Source organism: Salvelinus fontinalis, chromosome 30 (genome assembly GCF_029448725.1).
Source record: "Salvelinus fontinalis isolate EN_2023a chromosome 30, ASM2944872v1, whole genome shotgun sequence".
In the NCBI taxonomy this organism is placed as follows: domain Eukaryota; kingdom Metazoa; phylum Chordata; class Actinopteri; order Salmoniformes; family Salmonidae; genus Salvelinus; species Salvelinus fontinalis.
In genome coordinates, this window is record NC_074694.1 from 40,532,943 (window position 1) to 40,545,601 (window position 12,659).

A 12,659-nucleotide genomic window follows, 5' to 3' on the forward strand; every position below is an offset into this window, starting at 1 on the left:
GTAGCCGAGGAGGAACACTGGACCGGACTGTGCTTTACTATGTGGTAGTGACCTTGTGGAGGGCAGAAAGGAAAGCATGATAAACCACATGGTTGGAAAGCATACTGTATGTCTGGCATCCCTAATGCACTGTTTGTGTGTGGTCCAGGTCCTTACAGTCAGGCAAAGGGTCGACCCAGTGCTTGTTGAGGCCAATAGGTATGCAGTCCATCTCAGCCATTCGCTGAGCCTGCTTCACCTCCCTCCTCTCCTTAGCCAAAGCACTCTGCATCATGGCTGCCTGGGACAGCGAGCCGTCTGGATTCTGACAGAGGGAAACCGAGAGAACGGCATTTGTTCACACTACACGGGACAATAGAAAACAGTTAGGCCTAAAAAAAAGGTAGGGTGAAAGTAGCGAAGTGCAGAGGAATATAAAACATACCTTTACAATCTTGACAGGGCTCATGTCCATACTCTGTTTAGTGTGTCCTCTCAGGAACGGAGGCTCCTCCTCCACTAGCTCAATCTCCAGGTCCTGATCTGAATGAAATAAAATGTGCAATTAGTACACTGCAGTCAATGTATGCTTTCTAGGAGTGTGCATCTTCCCTTTCAAAGACGGTTCGATACACATCTAGATACACGGGCTCCAATACGATACAGAAACGATACGTTGTAGTTTGAAGCGATCCAGTTTGATTAGGAGGAGGAAATTGATTGCGTGAAGACATTCATTTTCCAATCGAAAATTAAAATCTGCTTCTGATGGAGCTCAGGAGCTGGGCTACTCTGAGCTAGAGCTTCTCTGAGGGGACTTCTCTGAGGGGATTTCTCTGAGCGAGTGTGTATGGAACAGCCTGGATGTGGACATGGTTGCCAGTTTCTACTATCTGGTCATGCTACAAAGGACAGAGGAATGTCTAAACCGTGAAACCGACATGGTTCTTATACCATAAAGCTACAAAAATGTTAATATTTGTTGTTGAAGAAATATTTTCCATTTCATGTCAATTCTTCCCTCCGCCACTAAATGGTAGGCAAATATCGTCATGAATCAATGTAATGTTCTTTCCAGCATAATGTCACTGCAGGTTAGTATAATTTGCAGTCAATCACCTGCATTCTTATGCCACAAAGATCACAGCAGGTAATGGTCAGGCGATAAAATTCACTTTTATTGTCTAAGTTGTAGCAAATTGACTAATTAAACCATTCTATCCATACAATGGAGACTTGACTGTTGAATTTCTGTGAGTTAGTCCTGATTGTGTCCGTTGCTCTATAAGGTTAACATTATAGCCAAAGTTGCGCTTTCTAGTATGAGCAAATAGCTTACTGGGCAGTAGGCACTAGTGGGTGGGGAGATGAGGAAATGTGACAAACATGGCAAAACATTACCCGTTTAGAGTAAAAAAAACTTTTGCTACGGTGAACGACTAATGAACAGACCCCAGGTTGTTTCATTGGTTGCTGATTCTATTCATCCATAGAAAAAATAAATAATTGTCTGCCACTTTAAATATATTATAATGTATCAATTGAATGTTATTTTAAGCATAATATCACTGCAGGTATAATTCTCAGTCAATCACCTGCATTCTAAAGCCACAAAGACCGTTGACAAGGTTGAAAGGGGATACTGTTGAAATCCCCTTTTAATCGCCTAAATTGTAGCAATTTTACTAAATTAACCCATTCTACCCACACAATGGAGACTTGATTTCACAGTTGATGGAAAGTTAGGTGTGTGCGTTATGGGTTATTTGTGAAAGCCTGTATGAGAATGCAGCATGACTGTAGCTGCATACAGAACGGAATTTTCCCTGACTCAGAGAGAACACCCAGTCTTAAAATGGAACAGGTAGTAATGAGGACAGGAGAGTGTGTGTTCAAAGGACAGAGGTACGTCTAACCATAACTTTAAAGTGAAACCAACACGGTTCTTATACCAAAAAGCTGAAATATGTTGTTCTTGAAGTCGAACATCTCAAGTAAATGTTGTACAGAGTGAGCTTCTCTTTTCCTCCTGCTCCAACAATGCAGTTGGGCTAGCAAAAATGATTGCTGTCCTTTTTACAAAATGAGCTACCAACTTTGCCTATTCATGTAAAGATGACCATATACACCGACGGTTTAAAGGGGTAATCAGAATTTGGAACAAAAACAAAGTGTTCTCCCCACCCGTTTCAGTAAAAAAGCTGGAGAAATGTAACCACTCAAATTCACGGACAGAGCATTGGATGCAAGAACTGACCATCCATGATATCAAAACTATAGTTTTGATCTTGTTTTGAGGCTATATTGTGTTTGTTTACACTTACTTTGTTTTCAAGCTTATATTTTGGGTTCTGATGGGGGTACTAAAGCTCATGAGCCATTTATTTATAAGTTATATTCTTCAAGAATCAATTTCATTAATCAATAATTATTTTCATTAATCATCCTAAAATGGATGAAGCAACTGCAGACTGCACCTTTAAGGCAACACTACCAAAAGCTATTTCTGATGGTGAACCTGAGCAATCTAAATTAAAACGACGTAAATCCCAAATCAGCAGGTAGATCAGAGAGAGGCCTACCTTTTGTTAGACAGCGCGCACTCTGCGCAAAGTTGTTATTGAGCTACTGATAGGCATTGAGGTTGCTCGGCATGCATTGACTTGTAGATCAACGACTGTCATACGCAGTTACAAGTGAAAGTCTACTTCCTTTGCACAGTATTCACATTTTTGCAGGCTTAAAATTCAATCTAAAAAGGGATTATAATTCGCCCCCCCGAACAATCTACACATTTTCAAAGTGAAAGAAAAGTTATAAAACCTAAAAATGTTAAATGTCTGGATTGCGTATGTTTTCGTACCCCAGAGTTAATACTTGGTGGAAGCACTTTTGGCAGCCATTACAGCGGAGAATCATTTTTTAAAGATTCTAACTACTTTGCACAACTCTTAGGGCAACATACAGTGGCTTCAGAAAGTGTTCATACCCCTTAAATTTGTCCACATTTTGTGTTACAGCCTGATTTAAAATGGAATATATTTCCAAAAAAGAATTCACTGGCCTACACACAATACCCCATAATGTCAAAGTGGAATTATGTTGAGACATTTTTACAAATTAATTAAAAAAATTAAAAGCTGAAATATCTTGAATAAATAAGCATTCAACCCCTTTGTTAAGGCAAGCTTAAATAAGTTCAGGTGTAAACATTTGCTTAACAAGTCACATAATACGCTGCATGAACTTTGTGTACAATAATATTGTGTAACATGATTTTTGAATGACTACCTCATCTCTGTACCCCACACATACTGTAAGGTCTGTAAGGTCCCTCAGTCGAGCAGTGAATTTCAAACAGAGACCAGGGAGGTTTTCCAATGCCTCACAAAGAAGGGCACCTATTGGTAGATGTGTAAAAATAAAAAAAGCAGACATTGACTATCCTTTTGAGCATGGTGAAGATATTAATTACACTTTGAATGGTGTATCAATACACCCAGTCACTACAAAGATACAGGTGTCCTTCCTAACTCTGGAAAACGGTTAAAGAACTTGGAGAATAAACCCTCCACGTCACAGCATCCCATGTACCTTAATGTTGATGTAGTGGTTGTTACTGACAAGGAGCACATGGCTGAGCTCTTTAAATCACCACTTCATTAAGTCAGGATTCCTATTTGACTCTGCCATGCCTCCTTACCCGTCCAACATTTCCTCATCTCCCACCCTTTCTAATGCGACTAGCCCCGATGCTCCTCCCTCTTTTTCCCCTGCCCCTTCTGATAAGTTCCTCCCTATAGGTAGTCACTGATTCCGAGGTGCTAAAGGAGCTCCTTACACTTGACCCCCCAAAAAAATCTGGGTCAGATGGTTTAGATCCTTTCTTCTTTAAGGTTGCTGACCCTATCCTCACCAAGCCCATCTCTGACCTTTTTAACCTGTCTCTCCTCTCTGGGGAGGTTCCCATTGCTTGGAAGGCAGCCACGGTGTGTCCTTTATTTAAAGGGGGAGATCAAGCTGATCCTAACTGTTATAGGCAAATTTCTATTTTGCCGTGCTTATCTAAAGTGTTGGAAAAACTTGTCAATAATCAACCGACTGGCTTTCTTGATGTCTATAGTATTCTCTCTAGTATGCAATCTGGTTTCCGCTCAGGTTACGGATGTGCCACTGCAACCTTAAAGGTCCTAAATGATGTCACAATTGCCCTTGATTCAAAGTAATGTTGTTCTGCTATTTTTATTGACTTGGCCAAAGCTTTTGATACGGTAGACCATTCCATTCTTGTGGGCCGGCTAAGGAGTATTGGGTGTATCTGAGGGGTCTTTGGAATGGTTTGCTAATTACCTCTCTCAAAGAGTGCAGTGTATTAAGTCAGAACATCTACTGTCTAAGCCACTGGAGTACCCCAAGGCTCGATCCTAGGCCCCACTCTCTTCTCAATTTACATTACCAACATAGCTCAGGCAGTAGGAAGCGCTCTCATCCATTTATATGCAGATGATACAGTCTTACTCAGCTGGACCCTCCCCAGATTTTGTGTTAAACACTCTTTCTCTGCCCTTAACCTTGTTCTGAACACCTACAAAACAAAGTTAATGTGGTTTGGAAAGAAGAATGCCACTCTACCCAAAGGTGTGATTACTACCTCTGAGGGTTTAGAGCTTGAGGTAGTCACCTCATTCAAGTACTTGGGAGTATGGCTAGACGGTACACTGTCCTTCTCTCAGCACATATCAAAGCTGCAGGCTAAAGTTAAATCTAGACTTGGTTTCCTCTATCGTAATCGCTCCTCTTTCACCCCAGCTGCCAAACTAACCCAGATTCATATGACCATCCTACCCATGCTAGATTACAGAGATGGAATTTGTAGATCTGCAGGTAAGGGTGCTCTCGAGCGGCTAGATCTTCTTCACCATTCGGCCATGAGATTTGCCACCAATGCTCCTTATAGGACACATCACTGCACTCTATACTCCACTGTAAACTGGTCATTTCTGTATACCCATCGCAAGATCCGCTGGTTGATGCTTATTTATAAAACCCTCTAACGCCTCAATCCCCCCTATCTGAAATACCTATTGCAGCCCTCATCCTCCACATCAAATCAAACTTTATTTGTCACATGCTCCGAATACAACATGTGTAGACCTTATTGTGAAAAGCTTACTTACAAGTAGGGCTGCAAAGGGTCGGAAAAGTTCTGGTAATTTCCCCCGGAAATTTTCCATGGGAAGTTACGCCCAGGAATTTTGGAAATGTTGCTTAAATTCATCAAAAAATTTGGCTTATAACAGTGAACCTTTTTTGTGGGATACACGTAAGGCAATTCTAGGTCTTGTGGCATATTTTGGTTAAACTATCCCCAATTCAATGGAATTGCAACCCTCTACATGCACAGTGCACTCTTCCATCACATGTACAGCTGATTCTCAAGATCTTGCACACTGAGATGCTATTGAGCCCACACTACGACACTGTCTGAGCCATGGACTACATGCTTTCTGGTAAATTTATATTACAATACTGGCTGGGGTGAATATATTTTATATGACATACATGATTTTTTGTTAACTAGTAAATAGTAGCACACAGCAAAGTCCGTTTAAATCATTTATAACTTGTTAACAATTTCGGCTAGTTAGTTATTGCTACCATGTGGGTTTTAGCTTGCTAGAGCCTGCTAACTGAGGAGTGTTAATTCACCTGTTTCCATACATGTTTCATTTTAAAACATGTATCTTACAAAGGAGTTGTTTAATCTAACTGCTTAACTATTTATCTGTACAAGGAATTGTATTTGTTTTTTTACTCATTTTTTCTCATCTTTACAGGAAAATGCGACGGGCATTATCTGATGTGTGGAGACATTTCACTGCAGCTAATGTAGAAGGAAAAGCTGTGTACATTTGCAAATACTGTGCCAAATCATGTGAAGAATGCAACAAAGATGCAGAATCATCTGTCCAAGTGCATAAAGTTCCCTCAGCGCTCACAACAAGCAACCTCTGACAAAAGTCACTCTACTTCTATTCGAGGTGAAAATGATGAATCAGACACCTTATCGATAGCAACAGCTCATGGTCCTCCTGGAATCAGAAGTTTTTTTTGACTCAATGGAGGAACCTAGTCAGAGAAATGCTGATGAATGTCTTGCTCGAGCAGTGTATGCAACTGTTTCACCACTGATGCTCACAGGCAATGTGTATTGGCAGAGACTTCTGAATGTTCCTCCCCCAGAATACACCCCTCCAACCAGACATGCTTTATCTACTCATTTGCTGGATGCATAGTTCAACAGAATTCAAGTGAAGGTCAAGCAAATCATAGAGAAAGCAGACTGCATTGCAATCATCTCCGATGGGTGGTCGAATGTTCGTGGGCAAGGAATAATTAACTACATAATCTCCACCTCTGAACCAATATTCTACAAGAGCACAGACACAAGGGACAACAGACACACCCATTGTATCAATGACCTTGGACCACAGAAGGTATTTCCACTGGTGACAGACAATGCTGCAAACGTAAAGGCTGCTTGGTCTAAAGAGTCCTACCCTCACATCACACCCATTGGCTGTATTGCTCATGCATTGAATCTGCTCCTCAAGGACATCATGGCACTGAAAACAATGGATACAATCTACAAGAGAGCCAAGGAAATGGTTAGGTATGTGAAGGGTCATCAAGTTATAGCAGCAATCTACCTCACCAAGCAAAGTGAGAAGAATAAGAGCACCACATTGAAGCTAACCAGCAACACCTGTTTGAGGTGGTGTTGTCATCATGTTTTACAGTCTCCTGGAGGGGAAGGAGTCTCTCCAAGAAATGGCCATATCACAGTCTTCTGATATGGACAGCCCCATCAAGAGGATCCTCCTGGATGATGTATTTTGGGAGAGAGTGGTAAGCAGCCTAAAACCTACAGCAGTAGCCATTGCACGGATTGAGGGAGACAATGCCATCCTGTCTGATGTTCAGACTCTGCTTGCAGATGTAAGAGAAGAAATCCGTACTACCCTGCCCACTTCACTGTTCCTCCATGCAGAGGAAACTGCAGTTTTGAAATACATCAAAAATCGTGAAGACGTCTGCCTGAAGCCCATACACGCCGCAGCGTACATGTTGGACCCCAAGTATGCTGGCAAGAGCATCCTGTCTGGTGCAGAGATCAACAAGGCCTATGGTGTCATCACTACCGTGTCTCGCCACCTTGACCTGGATGAGGGCAAGGTTCTTGGCAGTCTGGCGAAGTACACTTCCAAGCAAGGGCTTTGGGATAGAGATGCATGGCAGTTGTGCCAACATATCTCATCAACCACCTGGTGGAAGGGACTTTGTGGATCTGAGGCTCTTTCCCCTGTTGCCTCCATCATCCTCCAAATCCCACCAACATCAGCCACCTCAGAGCACAACTAGTCCTTGTTTGGGAACACGCACACCAAAGCATGCAACAGGCTGACCAATACAAGGGTTGAAAAATTGGTAGCCATCCGGGCAAATGAGGCTTTTTGAGCCTGACAACGAGCCATCCTCAACAAGGTTGGAAAGTGAAAGTGAAGATGAGGCCTCAGAATCTGATGTTCAAGAGGTGGACATTGAGGAGGTCCAGAGAGAAGACATGGAAGCCTGAGAGGAAGACAACCAAAGCTTTAGTTTCTAGACTATCATTTTACAGATGTATGTTGAAAACATTTTTTGGGAGATGCGATTGATCATTGGGGATCATTCAATATTCTCTTTTGTTGTTCAGTGAAATCATCCCATGTGAAGAGTCAACTAATTTAACTAAAGTTCAATTCGTAACTAAATTACTAAGTTATTTTTATTTCTATTGGAAGGATTTAATCATTTGCAATTATGTCTACTTATGATAAGGTAAAAGGTTTGTTTGTCTCCATATGATATGGTAAATATAACCAATGCAAAAAACAACTACATTTCAATGGTATCAATATTAATTTGCATATATTTCCGTTAATTACCATATATTGCCGTTAATTCCCACGGAACGTTTCCACCTCTGAATATTACCCAAAATGTGCAACCCTGCTTACAAGCCCTTAACTATTTCTTGAACTGGGTTGCTCCTCTTTTCAGTTTGCTGCAGCTAGCGACTGGAACGAGCTGCAAAAAAAAAAAAACACTCAAACCTGGACAGTTATCTCCATCTCTTCATTCAAAGACTCAATCATGGACACTCTTACTGACAGTTGTGGCTGCTTCGTGTGATGTATTGTTGTCTCTATCTTCTTGCCTTTGCGCTGTTGTCTGTTCCCAATAATGTTTGTGCCATGTTTTGTGCTGCTGCCATGTTGTGTTGCTACCATGCTGTGTTTTCATGTGTTGCTGTCTTAGGTCTCTCTTTATGTAGTGTTGTGGTGTCTCTCTTGTCCTGATGTGTTTTTTTCCTATATATATTTTTTATAATCCCAGGCCCCCGTCCCCGCAGGTTGCCTTCAGCTTTTTGGTAGGCCAGCAATGTAAATAATAATTTGTTCTTAACTGACTTGCCTAGTTAAATAAAGGTTAAATAAAATAAATAACTTAGTTGCGGGAGAGAAAGGAAACCGCTCAGGGATTTCAGCATGTAGCCAATTGAAACAGTTACAGAGACGGGACGTAGGCTTCCTTCTTTTACATTTTTCATACAAGCCAGTAATATGGAGTGAATGCAATGTTGTTGATCTTCCGTATTTACAATTATTGTAGTGGCAGCATCATGTTATGGGTATGCTGGTCACCGGCAGGGACTAGGGAGTTTGTCAAAAACGTACACAGTTTGGGGACACACCCCAAAAGATGAGAAGTGTTTTCATAAGGTAGAAAGAAAGTACAATTAGTGAAAACGTTAGTGAACCGGCGGTTGTAACTTTGAATAGATTTTCATACTGATTCATGCTACATTTGGATTGTTTTTGACCGATGCATTTTAAACAATAAAAACCAGATTCCGATTTGTATCGATGAATCAATACACACCTAATGCTTTCAGTAGATCACTGCACCCCCCCCCCCCAAAAAAAACATGCTAAAATGTTACCTTCTTCATCATCAATTTTTGGGAGGATACCCGTCTCCTCGTCAAAGTCAGGGAACTCCTCTTTAGAAAGAACATTAGCAGCAATCATCTGAGGACAGGGGGAAAAAAACATGTATAGATCAACTTAACACTAATAAAATGAGCCAAGATGTCTTGATGAACCCTACATGTGTACACATACCTGGTTGATCTCCCACTTCTCGAGGTCTGATATCTTGGTCAGTCTCTTGCGCTCCAGTGTGTCATCCTCCAACTCAGGGGCGTGGCCCAGGTTGAGGTCGGTTGGGCGGTCGGGGTTCCTCATGATTTTCTCCTCCCCACCATCAGGGCCCTGGTTCCTCCTCCTGTTGGGGTTCAGGTCCTCCCCTGTTTCCTGGTCTACATCCTGGCAACCAAGAGTAGAGTATAAGTTTCAGTTATAATTTAATTTAGCTTCATCATACTTACCAAAGGGCAGTAGGCTTTGAATTCATTCCTGCTCTGTGTTGCTGTCTTACCTTCATGCTGAGACTGGTCTTGGAGCCAGTGAAGGACAGAACCTTGATCTTGACTCGTTGACCTTTCTGGACCACATCAGCCACGTTGGCAACACGTCCCTCTTTGCGTAACTCAGAGATGTGCACCAACCCCTCCCAGCGTTTCCTACAATGAAAAACAAAAAAGGTTTTCAACATCGGGTTTTCAAAACATTGGATCACCGTAAGAGACAGAACGTGTTGGATACATGCTTTCGATATTTTCCAATTCTCTTTACTGACCTCAGCCCCTCCAGTTGCACGAAGCAGCCAAACTGAAGGATGCTGGTGACTTTGCCATTGAATATGTCCCCTACAGCAGGCTCTTCAGGTGGGGGCCTGTCCACGTGTTTGTCCTTATAGCGGTCAGAACCAACCTCAAAATCTCGATCCCTGGTGGGGCTCGGACTGCGATCACTCCAGCGGGAAACACGTTTTCGACCGCGTTTGAAGTCTCTGTCCCTCTCACGGTCACAAGACGGAGAGCGTGAGCGTCTCTTCCTGTCTCTGTCTTGGCTCCGACTTCTGCTTCGCTGCCTTTTGTTGTCCAACCTAAAACAAGAGCCATATACATTTAGAAAAATACCTCTTTTTCATCCAATTAAGGGTTTTGCTATTCATAGTGCACCATGGTTGGAAACCCTGTGAATTATCAAAATGTCCTTACCTGCTCGTTGAGTTTGTTCCACTGACACTGGGCATGAACATCTCCAATTCTTTCATGGCAGCATCTGCTACCCTCACATCATCTTCTTCTAGCGGAATCTGTGGGTGTTGTTAGAGAGCATTGATCTACTGACAACCATATGCTGTGTGTGGGGAGTGGGACGTAATAGCAGTGTCTTGTTTAATCGTATTTGTTTAGCCACTATGTATGTACTAATTTCTGAGAGACTTACGGGAGCTGGATTGTCTGGCCTGCACAATCCAGGAAACATCTCCTTCAGTTTGTCCTTCTCACTCTTCTGTTTAACCACAGGCTCAGAGGCTACCGCCATAAAATTAAAGAGATTCAGTATGACATTTTGAAATAGTTCAAATAATCAGATGCAGTGTATCAAATTGTATACCAGCATTGTATAAATCATACTTGAATGTCAGACATCAGCTGCATTCGACCCTAACCAGAGTTATATACAGAAATATGATCAACTAACCTTTGCTCGCAGATTCTTTTGACGGCCGCATAGTTTGAATAAGTCTGAGCAAATTGCTGATGAGAGAATCCTATGAAAGAGTGAAAGTGGATTCAAAACCAGAAAGTGTATTGAATGGCGGGCTAATTTTAAACATATCAAACAGCTACATCACACTATAAGACTTACTGTGAAGTCTGCTCCATTTTTCAGCAGAAGTGATTTGAAGCCATCGAATGTTGGTTTCTTTTCAGCAAGGCAGATGACAAACTCAGCTAAAAGAGACAGCAAGAATAATGAACTTCAGAAGAGGGGAAAAAATGGTAAACTACTATATTCTCTTAAGATAACTAACGTTATGCCTCTAAAATAAATAACTGATTAGCAGCAAGTTCTTTTTTTTTTTTTTTTGCCAATTATGCTCACATGAAACTAAACTAGCTAGCTTTTATGGAACTCAGGGAAATGTCAAATACTTAAACATGTTATGGGGTCCACACCACCCACCACACTTTCAAGGCAAAGTAACCATCTCCTGTACAATAGATAACGTTATGACAAAAAAAATACGTTTTACAATCGGAATTCTGGTTGTCAAACACTGGAGTAAAATTATTAACGTTAGCTAACTAAAACCAAAGGTAGCTAAGATAGCTAGCTTAGCAGCAAGCTCGTAAGATTATTCCAAATGTGGGGTGACAAAGGGAGTGTGTCGATTCAACTTGCCAAGATCTTTCTCGCAAATACCAAGATGGTTGTCAAGTTCTGTACACACTTTGGACACCAAAGACAGGTATTCAAGCCGCTTAAGCTCCTCAACTCCAAAATCTGCCATAGTCTCCAGTGTTTGTTTTGTTTTCAGAAAACGCAGGCATTGGTAACACGCACGTTACGTTATGAACTTCGACCACACTTCCGGGTAATTATTTTATTGGTCACCAGGTGGGGGTAAACTCATTGCCAATATGACAATCTAAACTCAAAGTATTTTTAATTTTTTTTCCCTTTATTTAACTAGGCAAGTCAGTTAAGAACAAATTTTTATTTACAATGACCACCTAACCTGGACGACGCTGGGCCAATTGTGCACCGCCCTATGGACCAGGGTCTGTAGTGACACCTCTAGCACTGAGATGCAGTGCCTTAGACCGCTGTGCCACTCAAGAGCCCCAAAACAGACATTGTGGTCTCCAGTGTGGCTGTCAATAAAACATTTCGAAATGAAACATTAGCAACAAAAAGTAAGAGAGCGATACATTTAATGAGTGCAGAAAATGTTAGGATTTCACTAGCACAGTAAAGCAATCACTCAAAGCTAAATCAAAGACAATGTCCAAGTATTAAGTTCCATCCTGGTATTTCCCTTCGTTGTATAAAACTATAGTTTGTCTTTTATAGTAGGCTGTCTCAGACCACTGCTTTTAAAACAAAGACGTTCACTGTCAAATTACTGCCCAGTCCCCTTCCTATTCAATTTATTTTTCAGAAGTTTACACACAGGTCAGATGTGACATTCAAGTAAAACAAACATGTTTCGTTGTCCATGATACTCAAATATAAGATTGATTCTCCTCAGGGGATGATACATTTTTATTCATGTTACCCAGGTAAGCCTGTAAGGACAGGAGAGCAATTACCTAATTTTACTAGTTGACTGCTATACAGGTCAAGTGAAATAATTCAGCCTACCAGAATTCAGCTCAAAATGCTAGAATTGCAGTTAATAGAAAACAGCTGAGCACACAACACATACTTGACACATGTCCAAAACAAGTAGATAACGACCCATCTTTATCAATCGCATGTTACAGCTAACAAGGCCTGTTGGCAGACAATGTCTCTCCATGGTATTTCTCAACCAGCTGATATAGGAATGTGTCCCTCTCTTCCTGTGTTGCGATACAGGATGCACATCCTAGCGCCGCCGAAAGGCGCGGGAGATTCTCCAAGCGTTGGGCTCTTCGTAGCGGTTGTAGAGGGGCT

The 12,659-nt window shown here is 41.6% G+C and overlaps 1 protein-coding gene across 4 annotated transcripts in view; it reads right to left on the reverse strand.

Annotated features, from left to right (window-relative positions):
• The window catches only part of LOC129829220 (ATP-dependent RNA helicase DHX8-like), a 30,957-nt gene extending 18,364 nt beyond the window's left edge, over positions 1 to 12,593 (reverse strand). For 2 of the 4 annotated variants that reach the window (XR_008755354.1, XM_055890878.1), the window contains exons 1-11: positions 11,403 to 12,593; positions 10,866 to 10,951; positions 10,698 to 10,767; positions 10,440 to 10,528; positions 10,208 to 10,305; positions 9,784 to 10,092; positions 9,523 to 9,667; positions 9,207 to 9,410; positions 9,026 to 9,113; positions 425 to 522; positions 157 to 304 (exon numbers count right to left, since the gene is read on the reverse strand). Coding sequence is in view for 3 of the 4 variants with exons in the window: in XM_055890878.1 (XP_055746853.1) it covers positions 157 to 304; positions 425 to 522; positions 9,026 to 9,113; positions 9,207 to 9,410; positions 9,523 to 9,667; positions 9,784 to 10,092; positions 10,208 to 10,305; positions 10,440 to 10,528; positions 10,698 to 10,767; positions 10,866 to 10,951; positions 11,403 to 11,511 (1,444 nt within the window). In the remaining variant the exon portion in view is untranslated. The other 2 variants (XM_055890880.1, XM_055890879.1) reach the window with 2 other exon arrangements.
• Positions 12,594 to 12,659: the final 66 nt, after the last annotated feature.